The sequence below is a fragment of the Rattus norvegicus genome, chromosome 10, assembly GCF_036323735.1.
Source record: "Rattus norvegicus strain BN/NHsdMcwi chromosome 10, GRCr8, whole genome shotgun sequence".
In the NCBI taxonomy this organism is placed as follows: Eukaryota; Metazoa; Chordata; class Mammalia; order Rodentia; family Muridae; genus Rattus; species Rattus norvegicus.
Window position 1 is genome coordinate 57,584,072 of NC_086028.1, and position 21,239 is coordinate 57,605,310.

The 21,239-nt window shown below is 53.5% G+C and overlaps 1 protein-coding gene across 2 annotated transcripts in view; it reads right to left on the minus strand.

Moving 5' to 3' along the window:
• The window catches only part of Spns2 (SPNS lysolipid transporter 2, sphingosine-1-phosphate), a 38,638-nt gene extending 18,163 nt beyond the window's left edge, over positions 1 to 20,475 (minus strand). Inside the window, exons 1-2 of one of the 2 annotated variants that reach the window (XR_010055110.1) lie at positions 19,896 to 20,475; positions 5,479 to 5,544 (exon numbers count right to left, since the gene is read on the minus strand). Coding sequence is in view for 1 of the 2 variants with exons in the window: in NM_001389255.1 (NP_001376184.1) it covers positions 5,479 to 5,544; positions 19,896 to 20,265 (436 nt within the window). In the remaining variant the exon portion in view is untranslated. The remainder of the gene's footprint in view (positions 1 to 5,478; positions 5,545 to 19,895) is intronic. The other variant, NM_001389255.1, reaches the window with a different exon arrangement.
• Positions 20,476 to 21,239: the final 764 nt, after the last annotated feature.

Below are 21,239 nucleotides of genomic sequence, written 5' to 3' on the forward strand. Positions count from 1 at the left end.
GGGTTGGCTTAAGGCCATCAGAAAAAATGAGAAGGAGCCTGAGCAAGGGTGTGTGTGTGTGTGTGTGTGTGTGTGTGTGTGTGTGTGTGTGTGTGTGTGTGTGTGTTTTCATGGATAATGCACACAAGTAATCCTAGACCTCAAGAGACTGAAGTAGGAGGATCGCAAGTTTGAGAACATTTGTGCTACCACTAAGCAGGTTCCAGGCCAACCTGGAATACATATATAGCAAGATCTTGCGTCAAAGTAAAATGAAAAATGCTTGGGACATAACTGAGTGGCAGAGCACTTGCCTAGCAAGTTCAGGGTTCTGAGTTTTATCCCTAATGCCACCAAAGAAAAATAGGACAGATGACATGTTGAATGACATTCCTGAGGTGTCATCTACCTCCTGTGGCTGACAAGAGGACTCAGTGTGCAGACATCTAGAAGGCAGGAGCAGGCCTCACAGGGGCTCTTCATGCTGACAGGCAATCATGCTGTGACCCTATCCATGGTAGATGTCACTCTCGTCACACATGCATAGCCCCAGAAAGTGGTATCAGAGTGAGATGGCAAGGTAGCTTCGAGAGAAGCCACTGTGGCCACAGAACCTACCTCCTGCCCTTGCCTGACCTGACTGAACCAGGGCTGTTCCCCAAGTTCAGATTCCAGCCAGCTGCTATTTCGAGAAGACACACCACCCTCCACATCCTGTGGGTAGGGAGGATGCTCAGATAGATGTGGGCAGCCTCTGCCCTCCAGGTCCAACCCAGGCCACTCTAACCGATGGGGAAGACACAGGACACACGTAGACCCATTAGTGGCATCTGGGGTCCTTCCACACTCAGCCCTCAGGCAGGAAGGACAGCACCTTGGCGCTCTCCCGCTCTCCGTGCTGTAGACAGAAAGCCTACACTGGCCTCTCTGAGCAGCGGACCCTGGGAGGGGCTGTGGGGCTGCCTAGCTGTACCCATGGAGGTCTGCTGAAGAAGAACACATTGCTGGGCTCATCCTGATGGAGAAGAGTGGGGCCTGAAGACGCTGTCTGGTTTCATTCTGAGCCAGCTCTTCCTCCACCACTACCTCATCCTGGCACTTCCTGTGGCCCCACAAACTCAAGCCCTGACTGAGCAGCTTCCAGCCTCCATCCCTGCACTGGGCCAACAGTGTGAACATGCTGATGCATATGACCGCATGGATGTGCCCTGCTCTCAAGCCCTCTCTGCCTCCCTGTTGCTGTAAGACAAAAACCCAGGAGCCCTAGCTTGGCCTTCGAGCCAGTCACAAAAATGTCTTACTGATTCTTCTGCCTCCTCTTCCTCCATCCTCCCCGTACAGAAGGCCACGGCCGACCGCTCACAGGTCACAAAGACCAGGTAACATCACAAACATCCCACCCACTGCCCCTTCTCTGTGTTGTGTTGATGCTGACTCCTCAGATTCATCTTCTAATTGGTTTATTTTCTCTTCAGCTGGGTCTGGGTTACTCATTAACTCATGTCTTGCTTTAGCTCAGGCTATCCTAGAATTCATCCTGTAGTCCAGGTTAGCCTGAAATTCATAGTAATTCTCTTGCCTCAGCCTTCTTAAATGCTTGGGATTTCAGCTGTGAGCTACCATGCCTGGCTAGTTATACCTATTTTTTTTTCTTTTCTTTTTTTTGGAGCTGGGGACCGAACCCAGGGCCTTGCACTTGCTAGGCAAGCGCTCTACCGCTGAGCTAAATCCCCAACCCCAGTTATACCTATTTTTAAAATCTTTTAAAAACAAGATTTTGTCAGTAGTTCTCCAGGCTGCTTCCAGGACCACCTGCTGGCCTCTCCCACAGATGAGTTGCCTGCGGCCTCTGGTTTTTTCCTGAGTGCTGAAGATGGAACCCAGGCCTTGTGCCTGCAGGGCAAGCACTCTACCACTACATCACATACTCTTCACCTACTCTGTCCTGATGTGTACACCATTCACTTTAAATGTGAGTTTGTCTTCAGGGAGAGCTGTCACCTGTGTCCATGTCAGCTTTGGATCACGAAGGCTTCCCTAAAGAGCCACTTGGACTTGTTTTTGCCGGGGTCGCTGAAAACAGAAGGCTTCTATGGGAAAAGGAGTGTGTAGCAGGCCTGAGGCCACTGGGACTGGCACCAGGCTCTCTGCAGGAAGTTGGAGGCAGACGGGCAACATCTGCTAGGAGTGGGACCTCTACCAGCTGAGGTGTCTGCCAGCCTGGACAACCTTGGGATCTGGGGCCTTGCCTGAGTCCTGGCAGGAAACTGAGTCAGCCTCGTGACCCTGGAAGTCTAAGCTGGCACTGGTCTGAGCTTTGGGTAAAAAGGCCCCAACCTGGAAGATCTGGAAGATAAGCAGAGTGCGCTAGGAGCTCTAGAACCAGCATTCAGGGGAAGCCTGCTCTGACATTCTGTGTGTGTGTGTTTGAGGTTTTGTGAAAATGTCATTATGAACACTGCCAAGTGCCCAGCATATACAACTGCCCCCGGAGCTCTGAAGCATGATTTCAGCTCCGTCTCCCAGGCCAGCTTTTGACTTCAGCTCTTTGCTTCTGGCACCTGGGAATTCCCTGTTAGCTTTAGCTTTCAAGTGAGGCTATATAATTTAAGCAGGTTTTATCTTCATATTTTTTGAGCTTGGAGAGCAAGGTGTGGGTGGGTGGGTGGGGGTGGGGCTCTGACATGTTCTGATGAACTGACCAGACGTCCTTTCCCATGTATGAAAAAGCCCCACTGAAACGCCCCCTCTTCAGGGAGACTTTCTCACCTGCCGCCAGTTATGGCCAAATGCACTCTCTGCCCTCTGTCCAGCCTTCCATGCTGGACCCTGCACCCGAGAGGTACCTGAATAGAATTTTCTACTCCCATTGAGAGAGGGGATCTGCTTGTCAGCAGGGTCTAAGCATGAACTGCACCCAGCCCAGGGCGTTCCAAGTGACTGGTTGTGTAGCTGCTAACCCTTTCAGTGTGGGCTATGGGAGCTCCCCCAGTGGCTAGAGTTTCACTGTGGGCTGCTACCGAGGCAAGGGATGCCGACAACGGACGCCTTCCCAGGGGGTAAAAGAGAGGGCAAGCCCAAGCTAAGCCCGCTATCTCCTCATATGCCTCCCAGCCCCAAAGCCTCTGGAGCCCACAAATAAGCTGGTGCTGTTCTCAGCCCTGGCCCTTTGATCCGGGCAAGCAGCAACACCTAGCTGGCGCCCTTTACTGGCTCAGACCTTATCGCGCCCAGGGAAGAGACAGGTGCCTGCGGCACAGGCCAATTAGGTGCCTTGCTCTGGTACCCACTGAGTCACATCCTGGTTGAGCTTGTCCAGCTTCTTAGTTCAAATGGCCGACAGGGTGAGGACACTGCAGGGAGCATCCCTGTCACAGTCAACAGTAGGTCCAGACCATGAGGCAAGGACTCACGAGACCCTGAGACAGCTGGGGGGTTCTCATCTTGGCCCCAAGGTACCCACTGTGGGGACCCTGTGACGCCACACACTCAAACTTCATAAATCACCAGGGTAGCAGCTGCAGAGACAGGGTCCCTCTGCCATGAGACCTCAACAAGTTGCTTGCCTCCCTTGGGACACCTCGTTCACCAGAAAATAAACTTGGCACAGATGGCCTTTAGGGTTCTGGAAGAATCAAAGGAGACTATCCTTGTGGGGGTACTGGTCCACTTTCAGCCAGGTCCCTGGACATCAGAAGGCACCCTGTGTCCTCTCGTGAAGCAAGAATCCAGCTTGGGAGGTAACTGCTGAAGAGAACAGGGCTTGACTCTCACATTCTTTGGAGATGATACTCACTCCATGTCCCTGAGAGGCCAGGTAGCACTGAGCACAGTCAGGGTAGTTGATGAGGAAAGCTGGGGTACAGACTCTTTCCAGATCACCAGCAAGGCTAGGACCAGAGGGATGGGGTTCACCCAGGTTCCTGGGAACTCAGAGTCTAGGAAAGTTGTGTAATCCATTTTTCCCATATTACCACTGGCCAGCACCCCTTCCTCTGGGTGATCACTGTGTACAGAGCCTAATGCCTGGAGGGACCTGCAGGGCAGCCCAGCCAGGGGTAGGGTAGGGGGCAGGAAGGAGAAGGAAGAGCCTAAGCTCATGGCTTGGCTGGAGGCCACATTTTGGGGTAGGGTCCTGACCACTATGGGGACATGAGACCACACAGCCTTGCCCCTACTTAGTTCAGTGTTTAGAGCCATTCAATGGGTCTCTCTCTATGCCATAGACCCTATTCAGGATTTTTGCCTGGGACAAGGGTCCGGGTGCCCACGGAGGGGCCCAGGCTGCATGTTTTGTGCCATGTCATTCGTGAGCTCTAGGGGCCATTGTGCATATGGAATGCCACCCAGACAGGTCAGGCAGGTTCCAAGGCAGATTCCCTCCACCCCCACCCTCCTAGAACAGCCAGGCTGGGGAAGGGTTCATGGGCTGGAATGCAAACCAGAGCTCTCCCACACATCAGCCTTCCTAGGGCTCAAAGCCAGATGAACTCCAGAACCAAGGGCTCAGAGACAGGCTGGAGTCACACAGCAAGGCTGGGGCCCAGTCGGGACCAGACATCCTGGGATCCCATACTGGATTGAGACTCCAGCATGTCTTCAAGAGCCAGCTGAGCTCATGGTGGTATAACCAAAGCCAGGGGGCCCAGGGAGCCAAGAATACGGATCCTACAGGGGCCCTGAAAGGGAGGGTGAGGATAAGGGAGACACAGTTTCTATCTCCAGAAGGGGAGCTGACAGGCTGGGACAGCTGCACCATGAGTTTCTTCTGCGGTCTCTGCTATATTTGCAAAAGTGCAGAAGACCTCAGGTCCTGCCTCTGATGGTCCTTGGGAGGCTGGGATCCCAGGAAGGAGGGACAGTGACCCTCAGGCTGAACCTAGACTCTGGACCTCAAGTTCCTCAGAAGCTGACAGGTGGTGGCATTTCTTGTCTGTCATTCAAGAGGTGATTCCTAAATGGATCAGAGTGAAGGCATGGAGGGAGGGGCAGTGACAGGAGTAGGCCACTGAGGCTCCGCTGGCATCACCCAGATCAGTGGCTCTATTTAATAACTGGGCCAAGATCCTGGGTACCGATGATGCCTTGGAACCCAAAGGAAGGGTCACCATGGTGGGCTTCAACCTAGCCCTGTACTCTCTGTTGTCTCTTATGCCCACTTGTGGCAGATAGTATGTGTTTTGTTTTATAAGTAAAGAAGTGGGCTGGGGAGATGGTTCAGTGGTTAAGAGCACTGACTGCTCTTCCAGGGGTCCTGAGTTCAAATCCCAGCAGCCACATGGTGGCTCACAACCATCTGGAATGGGGTCTGATGCCCTCTCCTGGTGTGTCTGAAGACAGCAACAGTGGACTCACATACATAAGATAAAGAAGCTGAGGCTCAGAAGGGCAGAGCCTGTGTGGTGGCAACAGTGGAACTGTGCTGCGATGCCCACCTTCTTTAGTATGAAGGCTGAGCAGAGTCGCTAACCCTAGGCAGGTAATAGGAACAGGCCTCACCTGACTGCAGCAAGCCAGCGCCCCGGTCCTTGACCCCAAAGTGCTGCTGGATGTCCAGAAGAACACCTAGAGGGGAGACAGAGGGTGCTTACTGCAAGGTCAAACACATTCCCATATCCATTCCCATTACCCACGCTGCCTCAGCCTCATGCCAGCCTGGCTCAGCTCCTGCATTCCTTCCCTGCTGTGACCTCCACTTTGCCCAGGCTAGCCAAACCACCGGGAAGCTTGGGGTTCCAGTCTTCCCTCCCACCCCTACTGAAGGCCTCCTAGGCTCACGCTAGACATGATGTCTGCTCATCAGCCATGAAAAGATTCTGAAGTATGAAGCAGGGCAAGGCTCCTCTGTGGTAACTCAATAAGGTTGACCTTAGGCTTGCCTGTGGCTCAACCCTGCTCTCTGCCATTCACAAAGTCCCCAGATAAGAAGCAGAATGCAGCCACAGCCAGTTATGGAGAAGACTTATGGCTATGAACAAGGTGGCTTAAGGCAACATTTATTTTTTTTCTTTTTTCTTTTTTTCGGAGCTGGGGACTGAACCCAGGGCCTTGCGCTTGCTAGGCAAGCGCTCTACCACTGAGCTAAATCCCCAACTCCTTAAGGCAACAGTTATACAAGCTCTCTCTCTCTCTCTCTCTCTCTCTCTCTCTCTCTCTCTCTCTCTCACACACACACACACACACACACACACACACACACACACACACACACACACACACAGATACCACTCATGCCAGCTGCTCTCATGACCAGGACTCTAGTTTGCAGACATAGGACCAGGCCTCAGACTGGGGAAGGTTCTAGAGGCTGCTTCCCAGCGTACCACCTTTGCTCTCCATTGTGGTTCTGTCAACATACGCTAAAGAAAACCTACAAGCCATTCACTGCTGACAGAGCCATGGCTATGTGGGGGCTACAGACCCCAGACGGCTTCCGTAGCTCTTAGCCAAGTACCCAGAGTTAGCATACCACCAGAAGCCTAGCCCCAGGTCCCACAGGCTTATCTCTGTGTACAGAAGGACCGGTGGGCCTTGGTCCTTTACCACAGAGAGGGGGTTAGGGAGAGAAGAGGAAGAGACAACGCCCTCCCTTCAATAGCTGCCCACACAGGGAGCAGAGACCCTTAGGGACCCTAGAGCTTTATCTGGCATAACAGTTTGACCAGTGATGGGCGGTTTGTATTTCTGGGTACTGTTATCCCATTGAACAGGTAAGGAAACCGAGGTACAGGAGATTGAACCATATGCTTGAAAGGGGGAGACAGGGATTGCTAAGCACTGTGTCTGGTTCTAGTATAGTAGATGGGGTGGGGGCACCAAATGTCACCGTCCCTCTCTAGACTCTGCTGGGAAGCTGAGGGATCTCTATGGATGTAGAACCAGGCCTAGCTGGTGACTGGCACCCTGACGGCCTGGAGAAAACAGTCTTCTCTCTAATTCCCTGAGTGGATTCTCCGTAATTACCATAATGAAGAGGCAGTGTGAGGCCCAGCTAATGACTTAATAACCAAGGTCTAATGGGGCAGTGTCCTTGCCACAACACTGGATAGTCGGAGCTAGGCCTGAAGACGGCCACAATCACTACGTGGGACCAGAGGTAACCTGGCCATCCTCAGAGGCCAAGAGGCAGCACCAACCTTGGGGAATCACCCACACTCACCTCCCAGCACCCAGCCCAGTCTCTCTCATGAGCCAGGCCTCTCTCTCAGACACTGTCACCTCTGGCTCCTTAGTGTGCAAACCCTTCCTAAGGTCACAGGCAACAAACAGGTCCACAGTTCTGCCAACCCTACCCTCCCATACCACTTCTTGAATGACAGCTTTACCTCCCAACCTACCCAATACCTACTTCTCTCCAAACACCCCCTCTCTGTCCTGGCCCAAGGCTTACTTACTATAGTGATCCCTGCTACCCCTTCAAGACTGCTTTCTACACTTCTTCTTCTAAGCAGACTTCCCTTATTTCTCTCCCTCCTGCCACCCTCAGTCCCTCAGTGCCCAGCGCTTGCTGATCCAGTCTGACACTAGCACCCATCTCAAAGATGGGTGAGGATGGGCTAGGTCAATGGGGGAAGACACACACGGTCATGGGGGTAAGCTCGTGGGACCCACCGTGACTGGGAACTAATGTATTAGTAATTGTTTCCTGGTAAATTCTCATACTGGGAGGCTCTCATGGCAAATCTGATCCTCCCATTTGCCTGGCATTTGAGTTGTCACCTCCATTCTGCACACGAATAACCTAAAGCTTAGAGGAAGGAAGCCACTGTGACATAGCAATGCAGGCTGAGCATGGGCTTTGAAACCAGGTCTTGAAATACTGAGAGGAAAAAAACAAGCTTTGATTCTGTCAATGCACTCTCATGACAGTTGGCCTCCGTGAGCAAAGGTCAAGGTAGGGGGGTCCCCACACAGCACACGAGCCATGGCATCTGGAGCAGACACAAGTGGGAGAAACACCTCAGCTCTGACGGTATCCACCTAAGGAGCTATCAGAACCCTTCAGGGTGAAGACTTAGTCCCAAGGCTGTTCCCCATTGCAGGTGCTTATCATAACCCCAGGCTGCTCTGTGAGATTTCCACAATCCCAAATACAATTCATTGACTAGCACAGCTCACAGAATCAGGGGAGCACGAGTGCATGCACACACACACACACACACACACACACACACACACACACACACACACACACACACACACCATCTGTGACAAAGATTTCAGAGCACACATAGAACAATGCCTGCGTTGAGACACAGGGAGATGGACACAAGGCCTCCTCAGCTTCTAAAGCAGCACCTACAGGAACACCCATGGGGACCTCCCAGCACACCGCCTTCCAGTCCTTCAGGATTTTTACGGAGGCTTTGTTACCAGGCCTGACTCATGGAACCCTTGGCCAGGGGTAATCCACACATGCTCTGCTCCCCTCTGTCCCAGCCTTCAGTGACCAGCCCCTATACTGAGGCTCCCTGGGGGCATTACCATCAGTCAACATTAGCATGCCAAATATGCTAATCATTTTGAAAATTCCAGTGACTTTTGGGACTCTGTCAGGAGGCAGGAGAAAAACCAAACGCAGATTCCACCACAGTCACCAACACAGCTAAGTTTAGGGTGAAAAGCAAAGTGACTTTCTTGCCACCCTGCCTCTTACTGCTTTACATGCAGCCCCCAGCTGGGAGCCCAGCACAGAGATGCTCCCCAGGGGGTGGGGTGGATGTACAGATTGATGGGTGGACATGGGTAGGGCACAGGTCATGGAGGCTCTGGAACTCACAACAAGGGCAGTCACAGCTTCGGTGTTAGGTAGCCAAAGGAATGGGTAATCAGGAGGGAGTGAGAGAAAGGATCCACACCCCACACCCCCAGGCTGTGGCTGTGCACCTATGACCAAAGAAAGAGCATAGGCCTGAAGTAAAGAGATCCCTCTTTCAGGGAAGGGCATTGTATCAAAGTATGTAGAACCTTCCAGCTGGTCATTCCCTACTGGCACTTTCCAGATTGACATTTGCCTCTGCCTCCAGGTAGCTTTCTCCATTTCCCCTCATGCACACTGGCATCCAAGGTCCCCAGGAACTCCTGGGAAGTCTAGAAGCCTGGGCAAAGGAAGCTTGGAATTCCCTCTGCCACATGCCCTAGAGCTGTGGGTGTAAGGCTGGAGTAACCTTCTTAGGGAGCAGGGGTCATTTGCTCTTTCTGGCCTGGAGGGAGGCAGGGTGACCTGGGATCAGGAGAGCCACTGGCACGGGAAGCATGTGTCACAGCAGCTCACAGCTGGCTCACATTTTCCTCTGGGCTCCAGCCTGGCGCAGGCACACACATCCTCCCTTTTTTACCACAGCCTTACATTTAGTCTTTCCTGGAGGCTGAGGTTTGCTGGGTCACAGAATGGGCCTCACGCCCAGGAACAGCTTCCCACAGCTCAATCCAAGCCCAGCCTCCTGGCCCACCAGTTCCAGCCAGGCAGTGGGCAAGGTGAGAGTCCCACCCCAGTAGGGTCCCCCACCTATTCCGGCCATAGGCTAACCTCTCCAGGAAGCCCTCAACCCACATTCACAAGAGCTCCCTGGCCACAGGGTCTCCATTCCCTAGGACACATATTCTGGAATAGCAGAACCCCCGAATTCTCTAATCCATTCACAGCCATCACACCCCTCTGGGGGAGACTCTCCTCTCCTCACCCTGCATCCGTCAGCCTCTATCTGGTACCTGGGCTTTCAGGCCCTTCTTGGTGTCTGCCTCCGCCCAGCGTTCCATGCCGTATGCATCCTGATTGTGGGTGCACACCAACATGTCCGCTTGGCCAGCACCCCTCCCTCCTTCACCGAAGCTGCTCTTGAAATTGTCCACCTCCTATGAGTCTGGGGGGTGTGGCTTAGTTGCTAGACTGCCTGCCTAGCACACACACAGCCTTGAATTTGGTCCTCAGCACTTCATATACTAAACATGGTGGTGCATAATGCTTCTAATCCCATCACTCATGAGAGCCAGGAGGATATCCTTGGCTATATATCAAGTTCAAGGCAGGCCTGGATTACATGAGACCCTCCAAACAAAACAAGACAAAAATAGAGTTCTGCCCTCCAGATGGTGTCCTCATTCAGGATGGACAACGCCCCCCTCCAACCCTCCACTACTGGTGGTTCACTGACTCTCCTCTTATCCTCCAGTTTCCCAGTCTTTCTTTCCCAGCCTCTTTCCACAGCTGCCCCAACTGTGTAATGTAATGTGGATCTGGTTCCAACCCCTTAGCAGCACTACCAAACACCCAGGCTACCCTCGGAGTCACCTGTAGCCCTCCTTAAAGCCAGTTTCTTCTCCTCTTCAGTGCGTAGCCTAGCTGGCACTTCCTTGCTTCTAGCCCTTGCTTGCCCCTGCTCATCCCTCGGGCAGCTATACCTCGCAAACGCTTAGCCATCACTAACTGGGTTCCAGATCCTAGACTGAACCTCTAGAACCCTCAAGGTTATTCATGGACTCAGGGGGCTAATGCTGCAGCCGGCCTGGTGGATGTCAGCTCTGCAGTGCTTCAGAGTTACCCAAACTTCCTCAAGACCTGCCAACTCAGCCTCTGGCTCAGTGAGACAACAGCAGACCAGAAAAAGGTGAAGAGTGCTTGCCGTGTGCCAGTTCAGCTTGGAGGGTGTTAACTCACTGCCCATGGCTGCCCAGAGCCTTCTATGGTTCTCTATTTTGGTGTGACCTGCCTTGTCTGTCACACACAGACACAGACAGACAGACAGACAGACAGACAGACAGACAGACACACACACACACACACACACACACAGACCAAGCTCTAGCTGTGACTACACACTTTCCTGAACCCACATTTCTTTCCTGAATAAATGGACAGAATGGAAGAATTAGGTTGGTCGTAAACCTGCCTAGAACTTTCAGTCACCCTTACAGAGGATGCCTGCTTTACAATATGCTATCCCTTGTCAGGCCTGGTGGTGCATACCAGTAAGCCCAGTTACTTGGGAGGCTGGGGCAGGAAGATAAAAGATTTAAAACCATCTCAGGAAACCTAGGTAGCGTCTTAAAATAAAAAGTAAAGAGAGCAGGCACGGCAGTGCACACCACGCCTTTAATACCCCCACTCGGGAGGCAGAGGCAGACTGACCTCTGAATTGGAGGCAAGCCTGGTTTATGTAGTGAGTTCCAAGACAGCCAGGGCTTCATAGGGAAACCCCGTCTAAAGATAAAAAAAAAAATTACTTTTTTAAAGTAAAAATAGGGCCGGGGCTGTAGCTCCGAGGCAGAACACTTGCCTGGCGTGCACGAGCTCCAGGTTGATTCCCAGAACCAAGAATCAATAAACACAGAGGTCAAAAGTCACTGGCCAGGCACATCAGTAGCCTATGTGACTGGCCCTTCACAGTCCCAGCCACAGCCATGCCCCTTCCTGGGATGTCCATGACTGCTCGTTAAGACTCTCCTCGTCCTCCAAGGTCATCCCCACCAGGGTATCCTTTAGGCCTCTGAGGCGCTTGCTGAGATGTAGCCCATGACCCTCAGGGAACCCTAGAGCCGGGACACTCTCTGGCCCCACTGGGCTGTGCCAGAGGCTCCTGGTGACCCCCCATCATGACCAGTAGCCCCAAGAGACCAACCCCAGATTCAGGATGCCAGGCCTCCTCCAGCCAAGCCCATCCTGTTGACACCAGAGTCTTCAAAAGGAATGTAAGAAAAGGCCAATTGCTAGGTGTGGTGCTGCACCCCTTTAATCCCAGCCTATTCTACATATATCCCCATCCGCCCCCCAAAGAGAATTTAAAAAATGCCCTACCCTTTGAGGGCTCCTCCTGCTTGACTATGCAGAACAGTCTGTGTGGCACTCACACCTGTCCCCCAAGACACATTCACCTGCCTCAGCCTTTCCTAAGCAGCAGTCAGCTTAGCTGAGTCCTCAGGGTCATGGACTACAGGGCCAGACCATCTGAGTTTAAACCCTATCTTTTCTATCTTCCCTGCTGTGTGACTATAGGAAAGCTACTTAACCTCTCTGAGCTAGTTTCCATCTTTATGACTTAATTCTGCTTCCCATGATTGCTAGGAGGCTTGAGCAGGTTAATCCATGTGAAATGTTTAGAACGGCACCTGGCACATGGTAGGTACTCCATACATGTCATACAGTTATCTCTGATCTTTGATTAGTGGGGCAGGAAACAGCTCCAGCACAGACAACTGTCCTTTCGGTTTTCCTTTCTTTGACGAGGTGGATATCTGGAAGAGCAGGTCGTAGGTCTGAGGGGATGCACCGCACTGCCCTCCATCCGTCCCCCTCAGAAACCTGGTCCTGTGTGGCGGCCTCCGCAATGGCTCCCTGTGGGAGTATTTCCCATCCAGTGCTTGGCAGCTTCTACCCTGGTAATTACAGAGGCTCAAGAGCCTGGCTCTGGGTGGCTAAGGCCGGGAAGCCACAGCCTGGGGACCCAGCCCAGGCATACACACTCTCAGACCAACTTCTGCCTGTCCTTTAGGAACAAGCTGACCAACTCTTCTGCCCCCTTCTCAGAGCCTCGGCTGCTGATTTAAAAAGTGGCCTAGCATCCTGACAAAACTTCACCGGGTATGTTCTAGACTCACATGTGGTGAGCCTGCCTCTGCGACACCACTCTGCAAAGCTAAAGCCATTAAGATCGGGACAATCTAGGGTGACTTTGGCTGGAGCCATGTTGGTGGAGAGCCCTAGCCTGGATGGAGTCTTGGACCCTACGAAAACCCTTCCCTGCTTCAGAGACCTGCCACAGACCTCCAACAGCCTTGGAGATGCCCCTCCTCATCAAACTCCTGCCAGGGTGGGTGGGACCAGCCACTGGCCTGTGGTTCTACTCTATCATTTAGGGCTGCCTTTCCTGGAATCAGACTCAGCCTTAGCAATTTGGGGGCACTGCAAGCCACTCCTTTCTAGCTTAGCCACACAGCACTGGCCTGGACCAGCAAGTCCCCAGATCACCAGGGGCCAGGGACAAGGTGGCCACAGCCTTATCTCGACCCTCAGAGGTGTGGCAGTATGACCATCAAGGTGATAGGAGGCCAAGGCATGGGGTAGAGAGCATAGGGAAGAGATAAGAGGTCTGAGTTGGGTTGATTCAAGCCTTCTGTGTCCTACACTAGTAACCACAGAGCCTGGAGGACTCTTGCCTCCATATCTCAGAGGTATATGGGACAATAGCCAGGGGTGACCAAGCAAGAGCTTAGCTGAGCTCTGGGGCTTTACCCGGACTCACATTGTCAATCCAAGTCCCCCTCAACAGTACCAGTTGTCCTTATACCCTTGACAGACGCTACCCCTCTACCTAGGTCCAGTCCCCCTCATAGTCTACTCAGTCAATTCAACAGTGACACAGAGACAGACCACAGCTAGGTGCAGTCAGACTGGAGGAAGTTCTGCAGCTGAGCTGAGGGCAGAAGGAGAGTTAGAGACCAACACTGTGTTCCCTGTCCCCAGTTCTGGGAGTGCACTATCTTTGCCTCCTCACCCCCTCCTAGCAGCAGGAGAGGACCAGACTTCAAGTAGACCAGATCTCTGCTTCACAGGGTCTCACTGCAGGGCCAGGCCCAGCCTTATCCACAGGTGAGACAGGGAAAGCCACCACAGTACATTCTGGAATGTCCTCCTGAATGCCCAGAAGTGGCTCCACCTGATATGAGGAGGCCCCCCCATTGTCCAGGCTGAAAACTGGGCAGACAAGAACAGCCTCACCCCACTTCTTCTCATTTCCTTCCAGGAAATGCCAGTTCACAGGCTCATTGTGCACCCTGGCCAGGATAAAAGGGCAGAATCCACCAACGAGCTACAGGCATTGAGGCTCAGCCTCTGCACAGGGGCCTGATCCTCCACTTGTCCAGCTAACCAGTGCCCTGCCCATCCCGGAGAAGGTGTTCTGAGGTTGGCAGGGCTGGATCATCTAACTGCTACCCAAGCCTGGGGCAGTCTCCCATGCACACGGAGATCAAAGATATGTCAGCCTCTCGTGGCTGGGAGGAGATAGTGACCCAATGGAGGGGACATGTGCTGTGATGGAAACAAAAACAGGCGATTTAAAACTGGGAGATATGACTCATCAGGTCAAGGTGCTGACACCCAGCCCAATGACCAGAGTTCAATCTGTGGCGTCCACATTGTGGAAGGAAAGAAACAACCCCTGTAAGTTGTCCTCTGACTTCCACAAGCATGCTCTGGTACATGTGCACGCATGATAAATAAATGTAAAAATTTTTAATTAAATTAAATAACTAAAACCTGGAGCTGGGCTGTAGCTCAGTTGGTAGAGTGCTGGCCTGGCACTGCATAAACTAGGGACGGCAGAAGACATCTCTAATCTCAGCATTTGGGAGGTAAAGGCAAGAGGACCAGGAGTTCAAAGTCATCCTCAGCTGTATGGCAGGTTTAAGGCCAGCCTACACTGCACGAGATTCTGTTTCAAAGAGGAAGAAAGGTTGCTGGAGAGATTGCTCAGTGGTTGAGAGTACTTGTTGCCCTTGCACTGCTCAGGACCCAGGTTCAGTTCCCGGCACCCACATGGTGACCCACAAGCATCTCTAACTCCAGTTCTGGGTATCTGATTCCTTCTTCTCACCCCACCCACGGGCACGCAAGCAAGCATGGTAAAGCACACAAAGAATAACTACATTTAATTTTTTAAAACAGTAAAGCAAGTGTTAGCCACCTGGCTCAGGTCAGAGAAGAGGAAACTTTCTGGAACAAGGGCAGACACTGACAAGATCCACAGGGAGACAGAAGTCAGTGATTGCAGCTCCTAGGGACCATGTTTGATGGTACTGGGAGACGGAGGTCTAGGGAGAGCCAGGGACAGCAGAAATTTTTTTCTGAGACCAAGTGCCCACAACACCCTTGAAGTGACACAGCAAAAATTTTTTTAAAAAAATTACTGAATTTAGACTTGGGAATAGGAGACTCCTTGAATTGAATAGCAAAAAGGGTTTAGTCTGGCAAAGCCCAATATGTAGCAGGACATTTAGCACAGGAGTCACTCCGAGCCTGGGGATGAGACCAGTATTCTGTTTGCCTCCTTTGTTCTCATCTTAGTCTGTCCTCAAGATTTCAGGCCTCCATGCCCGAGCAGAAACAAAAGCCACTTCCTATAGTAAAAGGATCTGGGGAAGGGATGAGGTGTCCCCTCTCCAAACAGTCCACAGTCCACAGTACTATATCAGACTAGGCTCCATATCAGACTAGGTTGTGACTCACAGCCCTTTGTAGCCTTCCTGTCCCAACCACAAAATGGGATACTGAGGCCCAGCCAGGCGATAAGGGGCCCTGGGTGCTTCCTGTGAGAGGTACTAACCTCTGAGAGGTCAACAGTAGAGGTGCTGGTGGGGACAACAGGAAGAACCCTGAAGAGGAAGCAGGGGCGTGGGTCTGGCCAGTCGGGCCTTGAGTCACCTAGCATTCCAGGACTCTGAAACTTACCTGGGCACAGCTGGTCTGGATACCACACCCAGAACCCTAGTAGGGATTTCCCCACAGCACAGACGTGCAGCAGCCAGGATAGGGCTACCCAAGGTGGTAAGAACCATGTTTATCCTTATGGTGACCATCTCTATTCAGACCCTGAAGTCTGACTTGATACCCTGGGCCTCGGTTTCCCCATGTCTGCCTAAACAGACTCAACCAGGCAGGAAAACAAAGAGCTAGGAGAAGAGTAGGTCCCAGCCTGGCACCACAGCTCAGAACCCAGCCCTGAGGCTCCAGGGAAGCCCCACGCCTGTCAGACCTGTGTTCCTGGCAGGGTCCCTGTGCTCATCATTCCTTCTGGGCTTGTGTTAGTGAGTGGTTGCCATGGATACTGGTCTCAGCTTCTTTGGCAGAAAAGGACTCCCCAGGGCAAAGCCCTGTCTCTCCTCACCAGCCCCCATAACAACTCCCAATTCCAGGTGCCACGGGCTGGATCAAAGGGACAGGAAATAGGTCTTGGGAAGGGTACAGGTGCTCTGAAGAAATCGGGGAAGGATGTTGGTTATCAAATAGTCACTCATCTACCACAGCTAGAGTCCAGACCAGCTCTCTTTGGCTGGGTCTGCTTCCAGGAGCCAAGTATGACCACCCTTGGAAGATGAGAGTCCATGGGGAGAAGCCACTCTAGGTCCAGGAAGTAGAGTTAGAAGGGGATCTTTCTGCCTGACCTGGAAGCCACCGGTGCCTTTGTCCTTTTCTACATCTCTACAAGAAGCAATTTGACCAGGTTGCTGGGCTAACTCAGTGTTATCCAGGTGAACCATTTAGGAGCACAGAATGGGGGCCCAGTCCTCCTTCCCAAGTCGAAGGCTGGCTGCCCTATGGGGGTTTCCAGGGTAGGAGAGCCCATAATTACCTGGATCACCCCGTGGCACTGGGAACGCTAGCACAGAGGCAGAAGCCTCCGGAGTTCCTAGGACAGAGACCAGCCCTGGTACAGAAGGGAGGGTTCTCACGAAGGTATTCTGAAGGACAGCCTGAAAAGGACTGTCATACACAGAGAGAATGAGGAAGGACATGCTGGTTAGGGGCACAGCTTGGGCCTCTGCATGAAACAGCAGACAGCTGACATTTTGTGAAGGCCTCCCAGGTATCTGGCCTCGCCCAGGTGCTGCGGGTACATTCTCATTCATTCCATACCACACGAGGTGGAGGGAGAACTTGGCCCACAGAAGGCTCAGGTGATGGCTGCAAGGCCACACAACTGGCAAACTGGTAAACCGATGCGGCTGGTTACAAACTGCGGTGGCAAAGACTCTGACCCTGCACTGTATCCTCCTGTGACCCAGCCACTGTGAATCTGACCCAGGCTATGATAGCAAATCCAAATCAAGAAATGATTTGGAAGACAGTACGAAAAGAGATGTAAAATATCCCAGAGTAACAACAGATTTGCTGGGCGTGTCCTGTTAAAATAAAATTTATCATATAGGGCAGGGGAGATAGCTTGGTCTATTAAAGTGCTGGAGTTTTGACCTTAGAACCTATGGGGTGGGGGAAGGTCCAGCCTCACACCACTGAGATGATTGGAGAATAAGGGGTTTTGCTATCAAGACTAAGGACTTGAGTCCAATTCCCAGAGCTCACCGTGGAAGGAGAAAACCAATTCCTGTTAGCTGTCCTCTGACCTCTATGCCCACCCACATGCAAACTAAAGTAAATAGTTTTTAAAACGCCAGGCTCAACAGCATGCTATTGTGCTCAAGTGGGCTTGTAATCAGCACTGGGGAGAAGAGGCAGGTGTCTCCAGAGCACTCACTAGCCAGCCAGCCAGCAAGCACCAGGCCAATGAGAGTCCGGGTCTCTCATTGGCCTGGTGAATCACATCTGAGGCTGATTTCCAGCCTCCATACCCACGCACACACACACATATGCACCCGAAAGAACATGGACTCACACGTGCACACATACACGTAAAACATATTAATTGTGCCTGCTCTCTTTCTGTCTGAAAACCAGGCATTTGGCATTCATAGGTAGCTTGCATTGTGCTCCTCTGGACAGAACTGGCCATGCTATGAGAAAACAGAACTGTACAGGAGGGATAATAAAGAAAAGCAGAAACTCCCCATGCTTTGATGAGGTTGCTGGGGCCAGCCTGTGAGGTTCTTAGAGGTCAGGTGGGCACAAACATCAAAAGTGCCCACACAGCAGTGCCTCTATGCCTGCCTCTGTCCCAGTAGGGACAGCAGACAACAGGTGGACTCAGGTCCTGGCACAAGCCCCTGAAAGCCATGGTAGTCACCATAGAGATGGTAAATATTCCTAAAAACTGAACTCAGGGGCAGGGGAGGGAAGGCCATCATAAAGAGAGGGAGGCAGGCTTATCCGGAGAGGAAATGATGCACGTTGTGTTGGGGATAGGGTGGGGGTAGTGCACAAGCTCACACCCTGGACAACACAGTGAGAGATACACAGCCCAGGCAGCACATGTCCAGAGCCTTCCAGGCCTCCCTCCCCCACTGCACTGCCCCCACCCCCCAATCAGTTCACCAGAAACCTGCCAGCTCATTCCTGGACTCTGACCCAAGTATTGGTGAAGGTAGATAAGACCCCATTCCCTGATCCCAAGCCCCCTTTCTGCCCCTGGCCATAAGTTCCTCTAGAAACCTCAGAAGTAGTGGTCTGGGGCCATAATAAAACAAGCATGACAATACTAAAAGCACGCAGTATTTCCTACTCAAGAGAGAAGAGACCCAGGTCAGGCTGAAAAGGGGGTGGGAGGGGCTCAACACCTGCTTTGCTGATCACCCTGCCGGGCAATCTTGGCCCCATTGGCCTGAGTCCCCCAGCTGGAAAGAGCCTGGTTTGCAAAGTGAAAGCCCTCAATGTTCTCTGGTTTATCCTTACAGAGTGGCACTAATATCCTGAACCCTGGACAGCACATCACATGCATTGTATGTTGGCACACTTGAGGGTACACCATGCTGTTGCTCACCAGAGCAAGGGAAGAGTCTCTTGGGACAGCCTGACCCAAAAATCGATGCCACTGGCACCTACTTCAAGTTCACCCCCAGGAAGGGACAGAGAGCAAGCAGGTGGGTGGGTGTACATGCAAGATGGGGGAAGGGCAGTTTCTGCTCTCCCATTAGAGTTCTTCCCTTCCACTTGGCATAAAACTATTAAAGACAGAAAAAGACTGAGACCCAAAAAAAGAGCACCCAAGTACCCAGGTGGCATGTGGTTATGTGGTTTATGTCAGGGCTCTCTTTTCCCAATCATCCCTGAGTTTTCTTTAGTGTCGCACAAAAAATTCCAAATCATCCATCTCTCTTCCCCTTTCTTCTCCCCTCTTTTTCCTTAGGTTGTAGGCTAGAATGTTGGGTCCCCAGAACTGCTCTCCTCCACAGGGAGCCCCGGGGACCAACCTAGCCAGATTCTTTTCTTTCTCAAGGCTGCATTATTCTCAAGCAGGGCCCGCTCCAGGACAAGTCTCTATGTCTTGACCCCTGTGAAGATAGGGAGAGACGCCAGCAGAATAGAATTCCAGAGCCACATCCACCCTAAGAGGCCCAGGGATCAATCAATTCACAAACGGAAACAGACCTAAACACAAGCTGAAACTGGCCCAAGGTCACACACACATCAAGCACATTCAGGATAGAAACCCAGTTGTATCCATTTCGGTCTCAACCCTGGGGTTGATTCGCAGAGATGCGCAAGGAGCCTGAGCCTGCCTCTCTTTAGACCCCCTTCCCCGCCCCCAGGCCTATGCCCTGCTCCCGGCTCCAAGTGCCATGGAGCAGAAGGAGGCGTCCCCAGGCCTCAAGCCAGGGCCAGCTGCAAACCGCATCCTGGGTCCCCAGGCGGCGCGGACCCGCCCCGCCCCTCCCTTGGCTCCCCGCAGGCCCGAGCCTTTGTCAGCCACGCGCTTACAAGCTCACACACACACACACACACACACACACACACACACACACACACACACCCGCGCCGCCACGCGCGCACACTATCGAGCTGCCTGGCGCACACCCGCAAGGGGCGCACACAGTGGCCGCACGCATGCAGGGGGAGGGGGGGTGATTGAGACTGAGGAAAGAAGGAACAGACGGGCTGTGCACGCACAGACGGCCTGGGCTAGGGGAAAAGGAGGAGAGGCCCGGGAGCCTGCTGCTGTGGAGGGAGGGGGCTCACAGGGGAGAAAGCAAGAGGGACGCAGAGGAGACTCCGAGAGGACAACGGGTGAGCCGTCAAGGGCTGGCGAGAACTCACTGGCTGCTCCAGGGGTGGAAACTCCACCAACCCCTGACCGGGAGCGTGAGGTGCTTTGGATTGGAATCATGGATCATGGAGAGCATCGCTTGAACAGAGGGTCCTTAGGGACTCTCCAGAGGGCTTGGATCTAGGGGGCTGGCAACCAAAAGCTCCCTAGGGCATCTGGGATGGAAGGGCCCTCGTGTTCGGGCTGGATGGGGTATTTGCTCACCTGCCACAGTGTACCTGTCCAGGTAGTTGAGCACGTTGCCCAAGCTCAGGATGGCAGCGGCTGCCCCCCGCCCTCGGCCCAAGCTGGCGGGTTTGGGCTGCGGCGCGCCGGGGCCCTTGGCAGCGGCTGCGCAGCCCGGGGTACTGGGGATGCTGGGGAGTCCGGACGGGACCCTCCTCACGCTGCCGGACAACGTCTGCACCTCTTCGTCCGCGGACACGACTCCAGCGCCCCCAACACCCCGCGCCCCGCAGCAAGCGCTACCTCCAGCCCCTGGCTGCGCCCCCCGGCGCCGGCGCCGCCGTTCGGCGTCCGCCTCCTCCTCCTCCGCGCCGCCCGCCGCCGCCGAGGCGCATTCCAGGCACATCATGCCCGCCAGGACCGGGGCGGCGGGGGGCGCGGGGGGCGCGGGGGACGCGAGGCCCAGCCCGGGCCCGCTCAGTGCGTGCGCGCGCCGCGGAGCCGCCGCTGCACCATCCCGGCCCGGCCCGTCGGCTTCTGCGCTCGGGCTCCAGCCCTGGCTGCGCTGCTGCTACTGTTCAATCAGTGAGACGGGCGGCCCCGGCGGCTCTGACAGCTGCGGCCGGCCCCGCCCACCAGGCTCGTGCCCAATCACCTCCAGGCTCAAGCCACAGCCCCGCCCCGCACGTGCTGCCCCGGGGGGTGCGGGGGAGCCTGGCCGCAGAGCCCCACCCGCCTGACGGGGGCGCAAGTCACGCAGGAGCGATGAGGCCACCGAACCCTCGAGGATCAGGAAGCGATTGCGGAGATCTACAGCACTGACTAGGATTTAGGTGAAGGAAGAAAGATGCCCCAGACCCTACTCAACTTCCACCCTGCCCCAGCAGTGGGAGAGGACCCCTGACTGAGGCCAAGGGAGGTCCATGGCTTAAGCTACGCATTTGAAAAATATCTCAGATGGTCAAAACAGGGGAACCTGTTGGAGAGCTGGAGGCTCCAACAGTTACCTTCAGTCCGTTTAGGCTGCGCTGCCTAAGAAACGTGATTGGTGGACCCAGGACACAGACCTCATGAAGGTACATTGCTCTCCTCTCCAGAGAAGCACCACGAACTACCCTGGCCTCACTCCTCCTATGTGTGCACCTTGACCATATCTCTACCCCCAACGAGTGCAGCTTGTGAGAACCAGGACTCCGATTAGAGCCCAAGAAAATCAAAGCCAGGCAGGGTGTCCTACACCTGTAACCCTAGCATTTGGGAGGCTGAGTCAGGAGCGATCCTATCTCAGACAAACCAGGGGGAGGAGAGAGAATGGAGCAGGAGAAGCCTATCTGAGGATACCATCTCCCCAAAACGCTTAGTGAAAGTTGGAAAGCTGGATCT